This window comes from Desmodus rotundus, chromosome 10 (assembly GCF_022682495.2).
Source record: "Desmodus rotundus isolate HL8 chromosome 10, HLdesRot8A.1, whole genome shotgun sequence".
Classification (NCBI taxonomy): Eukaryota; Metazoa; Chordata; class Mammalia; order Chiroptera; family Phyllostomidae; genus Desmodus; species Desmodus rotundus.
This window is the reverse complement of record NC_071396.1, coordinates 22,228,561-22,250,079: the sequence shown is the minus strand read 5'-3', so window position 1 is coordinate 22,250,079 and position 21,519 is coordinate 22,228,561. Positions and strand designations below refer to the sequence as shown.

The following is a 21,519-nucleotide window of genomic DNA, read 5'->3' as shown; positions in this document are numbered from 1 at the left end:
ACCGTGACGTTTTTGAAGTTACGGACGTATCGTGAAGGCGGTAGCAGCTTCGTGATACCTTCCTTGGCCAGAGTTCTGGGAACCCACGTTTTGAGCCCATTAGAAGGTGTCATGCTGAGTTCTTTTTCTTAAACCTCAGAATCTTGGCTTCGGCGTTTGGGGCAGACTCAGTTCTCGTTCTCGAGCCAGTTTCCCCTGAATTCTCGCGAGACCCGCGGGGTGAGCCGATAGCCCAACAGCCGGTATCTTCTAAGAGCTCTGCGCGGCCTTTGGAGCCCTAGTGACGGGAAGTGGCGCCCGGGAGTGAGCCTAACGCTGGCGGACCCCGCCTGGGAGCCTGGCAGCGATGGATGAGGACCTGGTTTTGGCACTACGGCTTCAGGAGGAGTGGAACTTGCCAGTTCCGAAGCTCAGTCAGGCCCCCCAGGAGCCCCTATCACTGGTGGACGAGTCCTGGGAGTTGGTGGATCCCACCCCGGATCTGCAGGCCCTGTTTGTGCAGTTTAACGATCGGTTCTTCTGGGGCCAGCTGGAGGCCGTCGAGGTGAAGTGGAGCAGGCGAATGACCCTGTGAGTCCCGAACCCGCCGGGTGCGGGGGAGGTGGGCGGGGCTCTTCTTCTCCCCCTTCCCCCACCGCCGACGGACCCAGGGCAGTTAAACGAGGGGTCCGGTTTCGGACCAGGCGGTTCCTCTGGTGTATTTCTCCGTCCCTGCCGTCTCTCTCCCGCTGAAACAACTGTAAGAAAGCTGTGTGGCCCACTTCGCTACCGCTTGACTTTCGACGGACATACTGAAAAAAAAGGGTGTTTCTAGGAATCTCACCTCATTTGAAAATCAATGAGCACGTCTCTGATTTGTGTTTTGCTGGTTCCTTAGGGCTCAGGACTTGTCCTTTCTTCTGTGCTGTTAGCACACCATCACTTAGCAGTGAGCTGGGAGTTAGAGTTGGGGGCGGGGGTGGCATTCCCATAGTTCTGGACCCCGGGGGGTCTTCAGGGACGCCCCTAGGGTCCCTTTCCCACACGCTAAGTTGGGGAAATCCCGATATGAAAGAATATAGGCCTGTACGTGAACGGAGTTATTAACAAGTTCAAGAGGTGGTTACGTACTACCTAAAACTTAGGTAGTATTCAAGCTAAAAATAAGACTGTTACAGCTTTGGAGATGGGTTGGTGGAGATGGCGCTGTTACCACCACCAAGTGATGAAAGTTCGTAGGAAGGAGACGGGAGCGGCAGAACATTATCTTCCCTGAGCTTTTGCAGCCTGGCTGGGGGAAGGGAAGTCACTGTCGCTCACGTAGCGCCCTACCTGGGGTGAGATGCAGGTCTCTTTTAACAACGTGGGGATGCTTTTAAGAAAGCCATCTGCCATGGAGTTCTCTTGTGTGAACTGCTCAAGAATGTATAAGGGCTTGATTTTTCATGTTTCCCTTTTGTGTGTATCTGGCAAATAATGCTTTGGTGGTGGTTGTCTTCCAGGTGTGCTGGGATATGCACCTATGAAGGGAGCGGTGGAATGTGTTCCATCCGTCTCAGCGAACCCCTCTTAAAGTTGAGACCAAGAAAGGACCTTGTGGAGGTATTCTTTGCATAAACTTGATTCTTAGACCAGTAATTTAGAAATTCTTACTGATTTAGACTGCTGTGAATTAACCTGTGCATGTAAAAAAAAATCGTATTCTCTCATTGCAAACTTGAATTGTGGGGCAAATAATAAGACTGCCTTATTTTTATAGTGCTTCAGAGTTAAAGGCTTTCAGGTATAGTATCTAGTTTGATATTTATAATAATTTACACATTTCAATATGTGTTACCTTCATTTTTATAAATAAGGAAATTAAGGTTCAGAGAGGTTAAGTAACTGGTTTAAGTTGCACATTTAGAAACAGAAAAACTTAGAATCCAAATTTTTCTATCAAGACACCAGTTTTGATTCTCTTCTGTTAACCCCCCGTGGTGCTGCCCTCCCAGGACATTTGGCTGAGTGGGCAACGCACACTGGCAGAGGGTGCTTTCCGTAGCTGGAGGTGGTGGTCACCCCCGCTCCCCAAGCGCAGCAGTAGAAACTCCTCAGTAGAGCCTAGTAAATGCCTGAAAATCCCCAAGACGCACACAGGGTGACTTGTCTTTCCCCAATTATATCACCTGAAATGTAAGCACGAAAGAGCATAGGGTGGTGGAGGTTGGATGGGAGATATGTTAAAATAATGCTTGGAAAAATGAGGGATGCTGTTTTTAAGGATAGTAGAACATAATGGGTTTCACAATAAAGAATGTACATAACATTACTGAACTATAGGTTTAAAAATGGTTAAGATGGTAAATTTTATGTTACTGTTTTTTCACCACAATTTTTAAAAAAGTAAATAGCTACTAAATGTAAAATGGTATGACAGAAATACTTAGTTAATTTTTTAAAAAGAAAGGAATAAAGGAACAAAGGCCAGAAAAAAAGATAACCATATATCAGTAATGATATTAAACACAATATCAGTAATTATATTAAATATAAGTAGACTAAACACCCCAGTTAAAGACATGGAGTGACATACTAGATTAAAAGAGAGAAAAACGCATGTGTTAAATTTAAAAAGATGAAAGAAGTGTATCATCCAAACATTTAACAGCAGAAAGCTATTGTGGTTATAATAGGACCAGACTAAAGATTCCCCCCCAAGGGTGTTTATTATATCATAACATTTATTTATTTTAAAATTAAGTGTTAATTCAACGATCAATACATATTTATTCTATAAAGATTAATAGACTAAAGCTTTTAAGGGAAGAGGTTTTACTAGGAAAAAAGAGGGGCATTTTATAATAATAAAATTATTAAATAAAAATACCCTAACAACCCCAAATAATAATGGCACATCATAATTAAAATGCCAAAGGTTAAATATAAAGAGAATCTTAAAAGCAGCAAGAGAGAAAGCAATTAGTCACCTGCAGGGGAGCTCCCGTAAGACTGTCAGCTGATTTCTGAAACTTTACTGGCCAGAAGGGATTGGCAAGAAATATTCAAAGCGATGAAAAGCAAGGGCCTGCAACCAGGATTGCCCTACCCAGCAAAGCTATCATTTAGAATTGAAGGACAGATAAACAGCTTCCCAGACAAGAAAAAGCTAAAGTTCATCATCATCAAACTAGTATTATGTGAAATATTAAAGGTCTTCTTTAAGGAAAATAAAAATATGAATAAAATGGCCATAAATACATATGTCAACAGCTGGATCTAAAAACCAACATAAACAAGCAGAACACAAACAGAAGCATAGATACAGAAAATATTTTGATGGTTGCCAGATGGGAGGAGGTTTGGGGGAGGGTGGAAAAGGTGAAGGGATTAAGAAGTACAAAGTGGTAGTCACAGAACAGTCACAGAGATGTGAAGTACAGCGTAGGGAAAGCAGCAGCCAAAGAACATACACGCATGACCCATGGTCACGGACAACGGTGTGGGGGTTGCCTGAGGGAGTGGGGAGGTATGGATGGAGGAGGACAAGGCGGGTAAAATTGGGACAACTGTAACAGCATAAACAATAAAATATAATTTAAAATGTATCTGTAATTTTTAGAACAAAGTATGAAACAGCGTTAAAATGCTTTTGTTAATTTTGCACTTAAATTTCTCCATCCATGGTGTGGAGTGCATTTGGTTTTATGAGCGTGTTTTAAAACTTTACATTAAAACAATATACTCAGTCGGTTTCCCCAAATCATTTCACAGAGATCTTTTTCATTTTTGTTTTTTATGGCCGCACAGTATTCCATTATGTGGATGTACCCTCGTTCATTCAACCAGGCCCCTAGTGCTAAACACCTACTTCTAAGCCCTTGCCATTGCACACAATGCCACAGTGAAAACACTCGGGACACAGGACCTTTTGTACCGTCTGGGTGTTGCCGGGTGAAAGGACACGTGCACTTGTGACTTCGTTGGGTGTTCCCGAACTCTCCATAGGAGTTGCATGGTTTGCACTCCTACCAGAGCTGGGGGGGGGGGGTGTTTTCCTTAGCCTTACTGATGGTGCCAGACTCTACTGATTTTTTATTGTTTTTAAGTAACTTGCCAGCCTTACTAATCTTGATAAACAAGAAGTGGTACACTAGTATTAATCTGCCTTTGTTTTATAAATGGAGTTGAACGTTTTTTCATGTGAATTAGATTATTTGTATTTCTTTTTCCGTGAACTCTGTGACTGTGGCCCATTTTAAAATCGGGTTGTTGTCATTTTCCTGTTGACCAGAGGAGCTCTTTATAGTTCAGGAATCAGCAGCCTGGGAGATGAGTTGCACACATATTTTTCTGAGTTTGTTCACTTAAGGTGTTTTTTTACATCAGACAGAATTGTAAAATTTTAAAAAAAAATTTTCCTCAGGTGTTCGAATGTTTTCATCATGTAAATCATAGTGAGAATTGTAAAGTTTTTATGCAGTGAACTCGTTGATCCCTCCTTCTGGATCTCGATGAGTAGATGAAAAGGCGCCCCTGGAACAGGGAGTCCCGTGCTGGGCTCTGCAGAGCCTCGGGGTCTGCGCAGTGCTGTGCACGTGTGCGAGGATGTTTTCTAGAAAGATGCCTCACGACTTCTTACCAGCTTCTGAAAGGAGTCTGGGAGCCAAAGAAGGGTACGACCCCACGCAGAGTAAGAAAATGCATTTTTATTTCAAAAGTGTCACAAATTTATTTGTTTTCTGTTTCAGACCCTCCTGCATGAAATGATACACGCCTATTTGTTTGTCACTAACAACGATAAAGACCGGGAAGGGCACGGCCCCGAGTTTTGTAAGCACATGCATCGCATCAATTGCCTGACGGGGGCCAACATCACGGTAGGTGGAGCCACACGCGTCTGTGATGGTTACAGTTACTTCCCGTAGTCGTTCCTGGGATCTAGTTAGAAACGGGGAGAACAAGTACTGCCTGGAGGGTTGGCCCGGCGAGGCCTGGGGAAGCTGGCTGGCTGGTCTGGGAGGAGCAGAGTGGAACGGCGGCACAGCCAGCCGTGTCCAAGGCCTCTGACCATGCCAGGCCTGCGATCCCTGTCCCCTGGCCTGTTCCCTCATAGTCTCCTCCTCCAGGCTGCCCTGTGTCCTGCTGCCGTTTCTCACGTCCTCCGTTCCTCGGCGGTCTGCTTTGATTCCCATGTCCACATAGTGTCGTGGGAGATGGCAGAGCCTGGGGTCCAAACAGCATGGGGAGTCAGATTGCTGGGGCTCAGATGCAGGTTATTAACTGGGGAGCCTGCTGAACTCTGCTACCCTGCAGTTTACTGACATGACAGGTGTCCGACCTTCTGGTGTCTCTGGGCCACACGTTAAATACATAGCGACACGTAATCACAAGGAAATCTCATCATGTTTTAAGTAAATTTGCGATTTTGTATTGGGCCGCAGGTTGGACACCGTGAGTGAGGATGATGATAATTCCTGTCTGTTGGGTCCTTGTGAGGATTAAAGGAAGAAATACATGCAAAAGAGTTTTGCAGTTTGAGTTCTAATAGTTGTTTTTATTGTTAATTCATTTTATCCAATAAATGCTCTGTTGCTTTTGTCTTACCTCCCACAACTCCCCTGCTTAGGTCTTGTGTTTCTAACTGAACTGGTCACCTCCTTCCCTTTCCTCAAAAACCCTTCTCTAAAACGTGCCACTTCCGTTCCTTGTCCACGAGCTCTCATCTTTCCAGTGGGCTGTAACGTCTCTGTCCTGTGAGTCTCCTCAGCAGATACTGAACCTTCGCCAGTATTTTATTCTGCTGTCGTAGCTCCGAACACAGGGTGACTCTTACTGCTCTTTCTGGACCTCTACACGAGATAGTTAATGTAGCTAGCGCCCCTACAAGGGAACCAAATAGACCATTCATTCCTACACAGATTAAATTCTTTGGCCTGGCCAGTAACCAGTTGGTTAGAGCATCCTCCCCACACACCAAGGTTGCAGGTTCGATCCCCAGTCTGCACATACGAAAATCAACCAATGAATGTATAAATAAGTGGAACAACAAATGAATCTCCCCCTCCCTCTTCCTCTCTCAAATTCAATTACAAAAAACAAATTGAAAAAAATTCTTTGCTATTTGGGCTTTTTCCTTCCTTTAAAATGTAGTAAGGCCAATATGATGGAGAATGAGAAGTGCTCACACTCGATGTATTTTTTCTGGCTGTCAGTGTGAACTTTCTCAAGCACTCATGATTAGTGGGCTTGCACTGAAAAACAATCACATAAAATCCAGATGAGCAAAAAAAACTATGGAGTTGTCAGTATAAAAGGCTTCTAGCTTCTTCATTAGAATTTGCACTTAAAGCAAAGTCCTGGTATGCTTCCTATTGCTCAGCGGGAAGAGGATATATTCTTTTATCTTGGATGCCTGTGTGTTTTTATGTAGGAGAGGTTTGATCGAGTGGACACCCTTGCTTTTTCAGGTTACATCCTGTTATAACAAACTCCACAGGGCGTCCAGTTTCACATTGCAGAGCATTTTTATTTTAGCGACTACATTGTTAAAAAGTCACACTCCCAGCCTGTAGGAGTCAGAGGAGTCTCAAGCAAAACAGACCCCATTCCCGGATTTTTTTGTCAGTGACTAGTAAGCAGACTTCTCAACGTGAGAGAAAGCGGCATCTTACACACCCCCGCCCCACACCTGTGCTCTCCGGTCTCTTCTCGGAGCATTTGTGCGTTGTTTGCATGCTTGCCAAGTGACAGAATTTTAGTTATCTGTAGAGTTATGGAAAGCTTAGCATTCTTTCCCACAAGGGGCATTTATTAAAAAGTTACATTGTCTTTGATTTAAAAAACCTCATGTGCAGATACTCCTTGTCTTACGCAGATTGTAATGTCCCACTGAGAAGCCAGAAGAACCGGTACTCAATGCCATGTAGGCGAGTGTGTTTTTGTTTTAAATAGTGCCCTGCCACCCTCACTGCCGCCCAGGTGGGAGGGCTGGCCTTCCTTTCCTTCAGCACTCTTCTCTGTCTTCTGCTTGAGTTCTAAGTAAGCTTTTGTCCAGGGGGTGAAACAAAATGATCCTGGATTGAGGAGTGAAGAGCGCATTCACACACAGAGAATTTTGCTCAGCTCAGCGAATGAAGCTCCCTGTTCACTCAGTCAGCAAAGACTGAGCGCACCTTCACTGTGCCCAGCTTGTTTTAGCCACTAGGGATAGGAAGATGAAAACATTTGAATTCTGGAGACTGTTTCATCTGTAAATAGACAAAATGACAGCCCACAGGCTTATTACACGGACACGCGCAGAGCGCCGTGTGGATGTGCAGAGCGGGGTTTAGCATAGGCCGCCCTGGGCAAGATGCTTGTGTCGTCGGGGGTCCAGCACGTAGAGAAATGGTCCTTTGGAACCCTTTGGGATTAATACTCACAGGGGACAATTCTTACTTATTATGGCATTACATAAACTCTTGTCTTTACCCTAGTTTTTGATCATTTTAACATTTGTTTTCTAAAACTTCTAGCACGTATAAAGGCTTTGTGTTTTTCTGTAAGGTTTTTTTTTTCTTTTTCGTCCACATTTTTCAATCTTGACACAGTTCATGAAATATTAAGTTAACTGCTGCTCTTTCCCATTAAAATGACCTTTTGAACAGAAGCTAAATGTAGTTGCTGTCTTTCCCAAAGTAAAGCTCAGAAAGCTCTGGGAAACTGGAAAGCTTTAAGAAAAAAGTTTCTCACCTATTTTCTGACAGTTGTCCACTTGCCCGCTCAACGCTGAAACCTTTCTTTCACCCAGATATACCACACCTTCCACGATGAGGTGGACGAGTACCGGCGGCACTGGTGGCGCTGTGACGGGCCGTGTCAGTTCCGCAAACCCTACTACGGCTATGTCAAGCGGGCCACCAACAGGGCGCCCTCTGCTCATGACTATTGGTGGGCGGAGCACCAGAGCACCTGTGGAGGGACTTACGTTAAAATCAAGGAACCGGAGAACTACTCAAAAAAAGGCAAAGGAAAGACTAAACTAGCAGCAGCAGAGAATAAAGGTAACTCTCTCTGTTCTTCCAACTGTCCCACAGCTGTAGCTACTGGGCGAAGACAACAGGTATTAAGAGAAGCTTAAGGATTGTGTCTGGAAGCTTTCGAGTGTAGACTTTGATGGTAGAAAAATATCCTTTGCTCTCTGTAGGTGGGAGTAAGTATAGAAATCGTTTCCACTGATAATATTTGAGGGTAAAATCCCTTTCCCTATCTTGACCCAGTGAGTCATTAGGAAACACAAGGCAAAAAGATTGTCAAAATAAAAACAGTCATTCAAAAAACAATGCCCGGAACGCACGTCGTCACTGCGCCCCTTCCTATCGGTTGGACTCTGGCCAGGTGGCTTCTCCTTGGGATGTCTGTGCTGTCGCTTGGAGAGAGCATGACGAGTGTGCCAGGACCTCATCTTCGGACTGGCTCAGAATCCCTGCCTTTTGAAGAGGTAACCAGGTTACTACTAAAAATGCTGCTTCCCTGGGGAAGCTGCTGACTTGATGTGCTAGGACCCAGGGCCCTAAATTGCATCTCCCAAATCTGAAATGCTAAGTTGTGGAGTTGTAGAAGAATTTATGTGGAGAGATTGCGTTCTCCTTGCTGCGAGGAGGAAGAGAGTGCAGTGGCAGGTGTTCCCCCTGCCACGAAACTTAAAAAAGTCTTAAGTGGGCCTTTGCGAGGTGGAACGCCCCGTCTAAAAGGCAGACCGTGTGTATTCTGCCCTTTACGTTCTCAGTACAAGTTCTCGAACTGCTAAAGACTGTCTTTCTTTCATTGAGAGGTAGTTATATGGATCTAAATTAGGATAAAATAGTATTTCTTCATTTGCAAAAACTATCCTTTGGCTTAATACTTGTTGCTGTATTGATTTTGAGTCAAGGAAAATTTTACTTGGTTATCTTTTGCAGATAAACTGAACAGAGTTGTCCCGTTTAGTGGGAGAGGACACGTTCTAGGAGAAACAAACAACTCCCTTTCGTCTGGGAAGTACGCCGCCCCACGTGCTGTCACTAAAACCCGAGGCCTCCTAAGTCAGGACCCCTCCACAAATGCCGAAAGGCCAAATTCTAAAGCTGAGCTGACATTTGGACAGAGTGGTTCAAGGAAAGCAACTTCTCTGGTCTCTCCTGTTCTCAGCAGCAGTCCCCCAAATGTTTTAAGCAACTACTTTCCTAGAGTATCAACTGCCAGTCAAAAGGCCTTCAGGAGTATGACTGGGTCCCCACGGAAAAGTGTAACCGTTGGTGACATTGGTAAAAACTCCGTCTCTTCTAGTTCTGAGAGGAAGGCTTCCTCTGCTAAGACAGCTCTGAGAAATGCTTTAAAAGCAGTGGGGTCGACGTGTGCATCCCAGGACGCGAGTGGGACTAAAAACGAACTCCCAAGTAAACGACCCAGGCTGGAAGACAAGACACTTTTTGACAAATTTTTCATCAAGAAGGAGAAAACACAGAGTGGTGGGAACGATCCAGAGCGTGGCTCACACCCTGTGGCCGCAGTTCAGAATTCTAGCAGTTCATCCAGTCACAGCATAACGGTCAACTGTCCTGTCTGTCAGAGAGAAGTAGTGGAGTCTCAGATTAACGAGCACTTAGATTTGTGCCTTCAAGATGACAGCATCAAAGTCAAGAGCAGCAGCAGCGTTTGAAAAGAAAATGGGTCTCGCATACCACTGATGCCTCACCAATAGTGTGTCAGTCGCTCAGGAAGTTGTGGTTAACACTACAATTTGTGGTTTGTGCTCTGGTTCATGCCACCGGCACAAAGCGTGCTGTTTTGTATGCACATTGGACATTGCAATTTAAAGTAGTCCTTTAAAACCCCTGCATTTATATTCACTCTCGCCTTACGTATCCTGGAGCCCGGAGTTCTGTATGTTTGCAGGTACAGGTTCAGATACTTCTGTTCTTTCTTGCTCTTAAAGCTTTTAAAATCTGTTGATCTTTTTACTTGCACTTTCCTCAAAATATTTAATAGGAAATTAAATGTTTGGTTAAATGCAGTATTCCCTTAGGAATGTTAAAACTCACTCCCAGTACTGTTAGTGTGTATAGCATTAGGCATATTGACCGAAAATACAGTCTAGAGGCAGAGTATGTTCTGTTAGGGTACTCAAGGTAGCCTCTAAATTTTTAAAACTTTTTCCTCCCAAATCTTACCAGGAAGTATTTTATATATTTTAAAGAATTTTATTTGTTTGGCATCAGACCGTAAAGTAGATAGAGGACGGTAAAACAAAATTCTTTTGGAGTATTATTAGTAAGAAATAGCCACTGTAATTTTGTAGGCCAGAGTTTAGTAATTTTCTCAAATTTAGCAAAATGAGTGGCTAAAAATTTGGTGCTAAGTAACTAGTATATATAACACAGCAAACCTAGTTTATGTAACGTGGAACATTACTGAAAACATATTGTGACCCTTTAAGCCAAGGTTGAAACTGTTGTAATAAAAGGAATACCATTTGTTCATTTAGACATACTTAAAATTGTTTTCATGTTCTAGCAAAGGGACACCCGCACTTCTATTGGTGACTTCTGCGTCGTGGCTGTACCTCCAGCACGCTGGCATGTTCTCAGGTGTTCGTTTTTCTTAACCGTGGTGCACTGTGACTCGTCCGTGCAGAAGGCGCGGAGAGCTTTACTGTGAAGCTGTGTGACTGTCAGTTGCCATCCAAGGTGTCCTCACAGGTGCCTCCGCCTTGCTAATCCCCACAACCCCAGTGTGACCGTTTTCTTCTCTGTCGCCACAGGTCCGTTGAGCTCGTTTTTGAACTTCTTAAAGTACTGCTTTGTTGGTATGTGTAGCATAGGATTTGGGTGAATATGCCAGTGTTTATATACCCGTGTTACATTAAGGGACATTTGAATTATTTCCAGCTGGAGCTGGCTATTACAAATAATGCTGCTAAGAACATTCTCGTCATTTCTCCGGGGCCTATACTCAGGGGTGGATTGCTGGGTCCCAGGGCGTATCTATGGTTAGCCTTACTGAGCACTGCCAGCTCCTGCTCCTGCTGCAGCTGTCCATGTTAATGCCATCCTCAGTCCTTGTCATTTTAGCCTGTCTGGCTGAGAGTTGCAAGTTTTGATGTTTTTTAAGTATGAAGTTGAAAAATAGTATTTAATAAATATATGACCTAAAATATGTATTATGTTGAATATATGCAGTTACACTTTTTCTCTAATTCAGTTTAACAAATTACATGCAGTTAAACATTGCCGTTTTTATCCCCACCTGAGGATATGCTTACTGATTCTAGAGAGGGGAAGGGAGGGGCGGGGAGAGAGAAACACCGATGCGAGAGAGAAACATCGATTGCCTCTCCTGCAACCCAGGCATGTGCCCCGACTGGGAATCGAACCTGCGATCCTTCAGTTCACGGATGACACTTCAACCAAGTGAGCCACACCAGCCGGGGCGCAGTTAAATGTTTTTGAGCCAAATTGTATAAGGTCCTGGGGTTACAATGTAAATAAGACGGTCCATGTCCTCGAGTAGCTTTCCAGCCTACCTGGGGAGGGAGCCCAAAACAGATTAACCTCAACAAAGTAAGTGCCACCACAGGTTTCCGCTAGGTGCTGTGGCAACGTAAGGACAAATCAGCACAGCCCAGGGCTTCAGGAGATGTTTCTTGGAGAAGATGACATCTGAGCTGCTCTAGGGCCAGCTGAGGGTGGAAAGGACCTTGCAAAAAGAAGGAACACAGAAAAGGCGTGGGAACAGACCAGCCCGTTCTACTGGGAGCACTAAGCTGTTCCAAAGGAAGAGTATACAATGTGAAGTGAAATGGCAGGAGGAGAAAGACGAAGGACAGATGTAGCTCAGTAGGATTTTGGAGGGCTGAGACCCTATCAGGTCCAGTTCCTGTGGTCCCTGATCATACACATCTGTTGGTTCAGGTGGGGGAGGTGCACTGGGGATCAGACAGGTTGTAAGCCAGTCAAGAACATTTGAGGAGTGTTTTGGTGGATCCCCTGGGGGCAACATAGGAAGAAAGGCAGTGGCAAGGATGGGGAGAGGTTGGCTGGAGAAATATTTAGGTGTAAAGTCAAGAGTTGGTCAGTTCTTCTGAAATTAAGATTTTATTTTAGAGAAAGGGGAAGGGAGGAAGAAAGGGAGAGAAACATCTATGTGAGAGAATCATCGATTGGTTGCCTCTTGTATGTGCCCTGACGGGACTGAACCCACAACCCAGGCACGTTCCTGACCAGGAACTGAACCAGCGGCCTTTCACTTTGCAGGGCAACGCCCAACCAACTGAACCACACTGGTCCAGGCAAGAATTGGGTCAGTTTTAAGGGACGATGGGAATACGTTAGCTGAAGAAAAAACAAGTTAAATTTGGAATGAAATAAGCCTTCATTTCAATCTAAAATCTTTCGAGAAAACTTGCACACTAATAATTCTGTTACTCCCAAATTTGATTCATTTGCTATATTGAAGAAACAGTTTTTGTTCTATTGATTTAGTTTTTTCCCTTTTAAAGCAAATGTCTACCCTAACACAGAGCTAATGATTCTGGGCCAATCTTTAAATACTATGGCCCTTCATTTTGGGCAGATGGAGAGCAGACTTTATTTTGAATTTTTAAAGTCAAGGTTCTATGTTACCTGGCAAAACTAACTATATATTTAGTGTTTTGTCTGGACAAAAAACAACTCTTAATGTTCCACTGTTCCAAAGTTGTGATGCTTTTCTCAAAGCTGATAGGATTTTTAAGTAGGTTAGAATGTCAAAGCGAATCAGCTGCTGTATCTCGTTGGGCTGCTGGAAGAACAAAGCTAAGCTCTTTCTGTAGCTGGTTAACCGTTACTGAGAGGCAATGCTTTCCAGTTGCTCTGCCTTCATTTTTGTGCTTGAGGCTCCTGTTGTGGTTGTTGACAAGCGGCATATCCACCAAATGAAGTGAAACTAATACACAATTGCTACAGATTAAGTTGCCCAGGGAAGTGATATTAACAGAAAAGGATGAGATGAGATTAGCTCTTGCCTTTTTTTTTTTTGCTAACATTCCACTAAAATATTAGAAGTTACATGATTATATGCTTCCTCATCACAGGAAATAAAAAGTTGAAGCCTCTTTTAAGTGATTCTGGAACCACATCATAACTAAAGTAGGCACTATTGTATAGTGAGATACAGAAACTACCTTTTGTTCAGTGCTGGTGCTAAACCCACCGCAAGACTCACCCTCTTGTTTACTGAACAGCAGGTGGCGCTCTTGGTAAATTAAACTTCTCTGATACACCCCAGGGCAAATCCAAATGAACAAGAGAAAAACTTGCCCACAACTGTAACAACCATTGCCAGTTCTGATTCACAAAAAAGAAGGGATAACTTACGATCTCAAGTCCTGCGAGAGGGAACACAGCAAGCCACGAGTGTGTGCTTGTGACAAGCAAGGACTCACCCATAGGACACCTGCATCTCCCTACACTTGTTTTTATTTCACCTTGCACCCTGAACACTAACACAAAAAGTTTTACGCAAGAAACCAGGACTCACACCGAGCAAAACATGGTAATTTCCAACGGGAAGTCTCCAGACAAGGCAAGACCTACACAGCTCTCCACTATTCCTGAAATTACAGCGTCCTCCTTGCAGTGTCCCTACCACTGGCTCTGTATCGTCTGCAGCAGTCTGAAAGCTTCCCAGGACACACATCCCGTCCTCGGCTAGCACTACAGGTCCAATACACAAAGAGGAGCCTCTTAGGTTCTAGGTGCTGAGCGAATGAAATGGCTAGGCATTTCTCAAATTCCACTGTTATCTGCTTTTGCAAAAACACCTGAAGGAACACTGACTCTTCTTCACAGTTCTCCAGAGAATCAAAGCTTGTTTTCAAGCTGGGTAACTCTTAAGACACAAGTCATGTCACAGTATAAGCATTCCTTGCAAACTCCAAACAGTTGACCCTTGAACAACATGGGAAGAGTTATATGTGGATTTTTTCTGATAAATACTGTACATGTATTTTCCTCATGGTTTTCTTGAACTTTTTTTTCTCTACTGTAAGAATACTGCATGTGACATGTAACATACAAAATACGTGTTAATCAACTGTTTGTTATCTGTAAGGCTTCCAATCAACGAGCTATTGGTAGTTAAGTTTGGGGGGAGGCAAGTACCTGCCATTTTTGACTGGGGATTGGCGTCCCTACCCTGCATTGTTCAAAGGCCAACAGTCTATCAAAATCTGCATCCACACTAAAGAAACAGGAAGGGTGTTTTTTACAAAAGACCCCTCACCAAATCCTTTCATGTATTTGTACACATTTAAAATAATTTGATACATAATATAAATGTGCAGACACATGCATAAATGGTTTTCGGGAGCTCATTGATAAAGACGCACCCACACTTACTCGTTCAATTGCATCAACACCAGACATGCAAAGTGCTGCCTCCACAGGATCCACGAGAAAACGAGGTCTCGCCTCCTGACATCTGAGTCACCCACGTCGGTGTGCATCTGCTGACTGCCCGTCCTCAGCACTGCGTAGTGCCGCACTATGGAAGCTCACAGTGCGCATGCGTGTCCCATCTCACTCTGCTCTGCACTCCTGGCTGCTTTCACACTTTTTCATGCCCTTCGTATATTTTCAGTTAAATCTGTTCTTTCTTGGGTACCTTATAATTTAATGTTAATTTAAGATAATTTTGTCATTTTCCATTTCTTTGCTGAGTTACATCAACTCTTTTGTCACAGCTTCCTGAGGGTTTTGGAGGGTTTGTTTTTGTCAGGATGGGCGGGGTAGGATGAAATGGCAGCCGAACTACAACCCGGAAGAGACGGCTGACGTCAAACCAGGGAACCACCAATGATAGATCGCCACTTTGTTCAAGCAGACCAATCCCTAGCCCCCATGAAGAGCCAACCAGAATTTGGAGCATAAAACCCCGCCATATTCCCTGCTTGGGCGCGACTTCCCTGGCCCTGTTCTGTGGACGGGGGAACCTTGCTCTGGTGCACAAACCCCAATAAAGCTCTGTACTGCCTAATTTTGTGGCTGATTGGCATTTCTTCCTCGGTGGAGCCTAAGAAAACCCTTCAGTTTTTTTCTTTTGGTCCAATTTTTTGCTGAGATTTTGAGTTTCTAATTTCAGGTGTTACTTTTTATTTCTGCCAAGTTCTGTTAAAGGCATTTAATCCAGACTGGGTATTGTTCCAGTCCTCCTCTGCCCGGGGTTGATGAGAGAATTTTCCAGAACTGTAACTGATTCTCACTGTTTCCTTCTTATGTAGTGTTTCTAGATGTCTTCCTTTTCTGCTCATCTGAAAGACATCATTTTCTTAGCCTTGGACATGCAGTTGGTTCTATGCAGGCAAGGACAGGGGTGTCTGGCTTCTGGGGTTTGTGACTCAAGAGTGTTCTCTTCTGTCGGGACAATGAAATACAGTGTTTCTGAGACCACACTTTTCTCCGTGGGGTGGGAGGAATTGGAGTCCCCTCTGCGTGTCACATTTTTTTTCCTCCAGGAGGCATCTTCCCCTCTCCGAGAAAGGGTACAGTTCCCAACAGGTTCCCTGCAATCTCATGAGCTTTCCAACTTTCTCTTCTCTATACACCGTGTCCGATTCAGCAGTGTGTCCCCCCACCGCTGGGCCCCCAAGGCCTTCGTCCCTTCACTGCAGTTTCCCCCCGGCTCTGCCTTCACCGCAGTTCTGGCCCAGCTCTAAGCTTCAGATGCATACTTCTCTAGAACTTCTTTCTGTGTCTCCGTTATGCTGCAGGCATAGGTGAAAGGTGGATTTGTTCCTGTGTGATGCTGGGGAGACTTTTATGAAAGAGGTTCCCATTTAGGCAGCCGCCAATATTTACTGGGAAACCGGAAGCCCAAGCACCTCCCCGGAAATATGAACCCGCAAGCAAGAATTACCAGACATGTGAGGAAAACGTCCAGTGGGAAGACAAAAAGTAAAACAGAAAGGTTAAATACTGTATCTGTTAAGTGGAGCAGGCTGTTGTATAGACTTTTTAAAAATTGAGAGATCAAAAAGAGAGCTCTTGGATGAAGAACACTTTAGCAAACATGAAGCCCCTGCTGGGCGAACTGAAAAATAGATGTCTCCAAAATAAAGGACACAGACACATAGTAACTAGAAGAGAAGCAACAGATTCCAAACAGCAGATGTTCCAGAAAGGGCAGAGTGAACGGAGGAGAGATAATGTAGTAATTTAAGAAAACGTCCCCAAATGTAGGGCGCGAATTTACGGCCCACGTGCCCAACATACTGGCTGCAAGCAGAGGCACACACCAAAGCACAATGGAAGACTCCAGAGCCCTGGGGACAGAGAATAACTGTGAGCGCCCACAGGAAAAAGCAGATTACATACAAAGAACTAGGAGTAGGGCTGGCTTCAGATTCTCAGCATCCACCCTGGAACCTTGAAGTAGCGAGGCAAGGCCTTCAAATTTCTGAAGGCAAATCGTTTCCAGATTAATTTAAAACTCAGAGTAAAACAAAGACATGGGTCTTGAGAAATCACCCCCCACGTACTCGTTCACAGAAAGTGCTGAGAGGCACGCTTCACCAGACGGAAGGAGTAAACCAAGAGAGAGAAAGTGTGGGTCCTGGGAACACAGGGTCCAGCTCCAACTGGGGAGGGGACCCCAGAATAATGGAGATGGGAGTCTGAGGAAGACAGCTGTGCAGCCAGCACGAAAGGCAATCACTGCACAAAGCTGCAGGTCAGAGGCCACAGGGAATAAAATGAAGACTCAAGACATTAAAGGAAACGTAAATTGTGGAAGTCAAGTCACCGTGGTTTACTCTTGTTCCAGCTTTGACCTTCATACAGTCTAACGACTAAGTGCATATTAACCTGAGTTACAACCTAATTATATAAGGAAGGTCAGGGGATGTGGTGGACACTTGTACACACGTGGCCGGGATGGAGGGGGAGGGCTGGAAAGAGACCTGCGTGCTCATCTTCCGTGTCGGAGGTAAGTGAGAGAAAAGCCGCTGAACAGTCAGGACGCAGTGATGTGCTGGCGCTTTTTAGACAGGGGCAAAGCCCTGAAGAATCACTTGGGACAACAGACATCAGCATGGCCCATGTGCAAGGACGACATGCAAACTGGCGAGGTGGTCTGTATGGTTTTTTAAAGCCACTTCTCTGATCCTGTTTTAATTATAAATGGAGGTCAAGTTGGCTCTGCCTGCTTTGTGTGTTCTGAGAAAAATGGAAGGGTACTTTATAGAACACCATAGAAATATTAATAATTTTGGCAGAAGTCGTCTTCATCTCGACGCAAAGGAGACCTTTCCCCATGACCTTTATGACCTGCCCTGCTCAGCTGCAATAGCCATTAGAAAGAAGAGCGCTAGCTGCCTGCAGCTGTGGAGGCTCCCCCTGTCTTGTGAAGTTGCTAATGCGTTCTCTATTTATAAAAGCCTTCCAGGTCACCAGGCCATGCCCTGTCCCCATGGTACATCCTTGAACTTGGCCATATTTCAGGTAATCATGAAAAGAATCTGCCTTAAAACCAAAAGCAGCCCTGGCTGGTGTGGCTCAGTGGATTGAGTGCTGGACTGAGAAACAAAGGGTCACTGGTTCAATTCCCAGTCAGGGCTCATGCCAGGGTTGCAGGCCAGGTCCCCAGTAGGGGGTGTGTGAGAGGCAACCACGTATTGATGTTTCTCCCCCTCTCTTTCTCCCTCCCTTCTCCTCTCTCTAAAAATAAATAAAATCTTAAACAAAAGCAAATGGATCCCTGACCTCTGATGTCCAAAAAACTGTCCCTGAAGCAGTGAAGACTGGGTGTAAATGTGCATCGCCATGGTCTGTGGCTGGAACACAGCCCCCTTCCTTGGACCGAGTGTACCTGCGTTTCATTTGGGCTGCACACAACTCCCGAAGACTGGAGCTGTTGCGCCTGCTTTCAGATGAGGAAGGAGGCTCCGATGGTCACACATTCAGGTGGTGGAGCCAGGAGTAAACAGATTTCCTCTTTTTACCACACTGCCAAATTTAATTGGTCTTTACCTCATCTGCCCTCTCCTCTAATTCACCCAACTATATTTCAGCACAAATTTCCAAATGCCCTCACACAGGCTGGAGAACAACTAAAACACCACACTAAAAAATATTTAATGAGAGAGAAATGAACATGCACACTGATCTCACACTGTAAGAGCGCATGTATTTTAGTCTATGACCGCACAAATGAACTTTCTTGTATACGCCATAGGACAGCAGTGACAGTTACAGATAAATGTCTAATGCCCCTGTCCTTTCTGCAGCAGAGGGGGGACACAGATCTGGCTCAAAAGCATGGAGAGTAATTTTTAAAACCCTGTGAAAAGGGATGGAATCCAAATGCTGAGAATCCAAACAGAGCTCCTGGACTCCAAGGGCGGTCCAACCGCCTCCAGGGCGCCTCTCACACCGCTGGACTCCCGTGTTTACTGCCCTTCCCATTACCGCTTATAAAAAGCAGTGGAAATGTTCAGGACTAAGCAGAGATGTGTGACAGAAAAGCCCATTATCTGATGGAAGGGCCCATATGATAAAGGATTAAAAAACAAAAAAAGACGGATGAAAATAACAACCATAAGTTTTTCAAGAACATTTATACATCGTTTTAATTAGATTAGCTTTACAAGCAACTCGAGAGCTCTTTCATAATGAAACACTGCTTTTCAAATTACATGACTGTATAGTCTGTATACGAACCCTGAAATTCTTTGCCTGCTGTTTATAAAAGGTCTGTGTTTTACAGCTGGTTAATGTGTTGAATAAAAACAGCATTAGAAGCTTCATCTTTAACCAGGATTAAACACATGTAGGCCACAAGTAATTTTAAATTTTATTTTAAATGAGAGTCCTGCTTGGTGACAAGTTAACAGTCCCACGAACATGAAACAAACAGATTTTAAACGGATATTAAAGAAACGGCTATCCTGACTCGACCCTTTCACAATGATCTCCAAGAGATTACGCAAACCCTTCCAAAACTAAAACAATACAGACCGTACGACCTGTCTGGCAGCACAGCCCACAGAGCAGAAGGGACACCTGAATGACACGGGGCCCCCAGACTAACCGGCTGCTGCTGTACACCTCGGCACCCAGACAAACCTCCCGTCCACACAATGCCATTTGTGCCAGATTTCAAAATGATAGCGCTTTTGAGCAGGGCCGAACGCAGCGCACTGCACTGCGGGCCAGATGGCAGAGACAGCTTGCGCTCCCGGGTGGGCGGGCAGAGGCACTTACTGTGGAGATGCTGGGTTGGATTATCTGGAACAAGGAGAGGAAGTGGAAGAAAACTGAACACGGGCAAGGAAAAACAACATTAACTCTAGTTTTCTCCTGCAAGTTCTGCTAAGTGAGATTGCAATACTGAAGGTTAATCCCACCTTCGGTCCACACTGTCAGTTTCACTAATTTTTTTTCATGTTTTACATGAACAATATCAATCTTTTAATAAAAATTACTGAGCTTTCCATAGAAAAGGTCTCTAATTGAATACAAACTATACAAATGCTAAAACTGCCGTAAGTTGAAATATACAGAAGTATTTCTGTACACTCACATTATTTTGGCAAAGAAGATCAAGGACACAGACAGCGAACGGAAGTGGGCATTCCACCCAGAACACCCGCAGCACATGGGTGGCACCCTGTGCGCTCTGCCTAGGACACTGAAGTCTAAGACCTCCGTCCCAACTCGGACAGTAAGCAACCAAGTCTGGGAGGCCTTGTGTGATTTTGTAACATTCCCTTTTTTTCTGAAAAGTAAAAAAAGAAAACTCATAGAACATAAAAATTAAATTATCTTGCTTTCACTTCATTTGTTTTTTCAAGCTAAACATACATCTCTGAGTACTGATGAAGAGGCCAGCATCACGTGTGGAGAACGCCTCAGCAGCGGCCTGAGGAGTCACCATACCGAGTCTGTGGTCACACAGGTCAGTCTCAATGCACCTGGTCTCCCCTGGATGCTACCCAACAGGAACACGGTGCTGAGCTGCGGATCAGATGGGTCACAGGGGTAGGAAACAGAACAGCAAAACTGGACATGCAACCCACCTGCTGGGAAGCCAGAGCAAGTCTCAAGAATGGGGGTGCGACCTTCTACAATTGTAGGACACACCGGAAAGCTTAGGGAAGCCCTTTATCTCAGGAACTTGATGCTGAAGATCACCTCAAGTTCATCTAGTGCCAGTCACTATAGGTTTTTTATTTTTAATTTAACTTAAAATATAAAATTCTTTTTTTCTTACTGTGTATTTTTTCTTACAAAACATTCGAAACTAAGAGTTACTGGTAGTAAATGGTGATAGTTTTACTGTTATGTGTCATTATTAACAATGCCAAAAAAAACAACAGCAGCAATTTTTAAGAGTTTGAATTAGTGTAAGACAGGACTACAAAACAATCCGGTTTTTCAGCTGGTAATTAAAGTGCTCCTTCTTTTAGGTAAAAAGAAAATTAAAGTAATCATCAGTCACTGGCAACAATCATTATAAGCGGTCTTTTAGGGCAAAATTTAATAGTACGAAGAGGTTTACAAAAATAGATTGATGCTACTTTGGGGAATAATACTGTAACTTTTTTTCTCAATTAAGTTTTGATAGATTGTACCTGATCATACAAAAATTACTTCAAATTCAAACTTGACTATATAAAAAAAGGAGAGATGAAATGAACTCAGCTAGATGACAGATCTGGCAAAATATGAGAATGAAACAATTCTATGTCGGGCACTTATTTCATGTCCAGGTGTAAATACCGTTTTCAGCTGACAGCTTATATTCTTCCCACAGCAATTACAGGTTCGGAGTCACTCATGCAGTACAAAGCCACACAGTCAAATCTTCTTTCCGATGCAACACAAAAACGTCGTTTCTATTTCCTTGTGAAAATGCCAAATGGTTGTCTAGTTCTCTGTATCCCATTCATTTGCAGTCACAAGTTAACAAACAGCGTCAACACTTATTGTAGGTGAAGTGGGGTATTGCTGGATCCAAGTCTATAAGACGTCTTTACTGACTGAATCAGAAGGTTTATTTAGTTCAACCCTCACACCTTTCTCACCTGCAAGGTAAAACAAACAGAAAACAACAAAATTTCATTCATCAAGCACCAGAGAGCTTCTGTCACTGCCTCCCACTGGGTTCCTAACAGTGCGCACAAGGTTTCACTTTGCCAACACACGCCGTGTGCAAACTGGCACCCCTGCACTTCCAAAGCCACCCTCAGCACTGTGCTGTGGTGGGTGCATCCCCTGCAGCTAGCAAACCTTCAAAGGGGAAACAACATTCGCAGCACAGCAACAGTGATTTCATCTTTTTATTTTAAAATTAATCTGAATTGTTATAAAATAGTAGTGTGTTTTGCATCACTAAAAGCACACTACTAGGCTTCTGCCAAAAATAATGACTTTTAAAAATACATAAAAACCATATGAACATCTGATTTTCATAGTTTTATAAAAGGTTGATCTGGGATTATCGATGGCTCATGAAAACACAGCCAGTTATCAGTAATGTGAACTTGAGCAGACTAAGGTAAGG

The 21,519-nt window shown here is 44.1% G+C and overlaps 2 protein-coding genes across 4 annotated transcripts in view; one reads left to right on the top strand and one right to left on the bottom strand.

The window, feature by feature from the left end:
- Positions 1-11: 11 nt before the first annotated feature.
- SPRTN (SprT-like N-terminal domain) lies at positions 12-11,249 on the top strand. 2 transcript variants are annotated; one of them, XR_008425311.2, is made up of 6 exons: positions 12-570; positions 1,482-1,581; positions 4,710-4,838; positions 7,751-8,003; positions 8,901-9,876; positions 10,495-11,247. XR_008425311.2 is itself a non-coding variant. In XM_024561875.3 (5 exons), exons 1-5 carry the CDS (start codon positions 347-349, stop codon positions 9,638-9,640), a joined length of 1,446 nt encoding a protein of 481 aa, XP_024417643.2. In that variant the 5' UTR covers positions 12-346; the 3' UTR covers positions 9,641-11,249. The 2 variants fall into 2 exon arrangements, 1 of the variants encoding a protein (XP_024417643.2); XM_024561875.3 differs by having other exon boundaries at positions 8,901-11,249.
- Positions 11,250-19,141: 7,892 nt separating this feature from the next.
- The window catches only part of EGLN1 (egl-9 family hypoxia inducible factor 1), a 47,263-nt gene continuing 44,885 nt past the window's right edge, over positions 19,142-21,519 (bottom strand). For both annotated transcript variants that reach the window (XM_053912812.2, XM_045196363.3), the window contains one exon: positions 19,142-21,040. Coding sequence is in view for 1 of the 2 variants with exons in the window: in XM_045196363.3 (XP_045052298.2) it covers positions 20,976-21,040 (65 nt within the window). In the remaining variant the exon portion in view is untranslated. The remainder of the gene's footprint in view (positions 21,041-21,519) is intronic.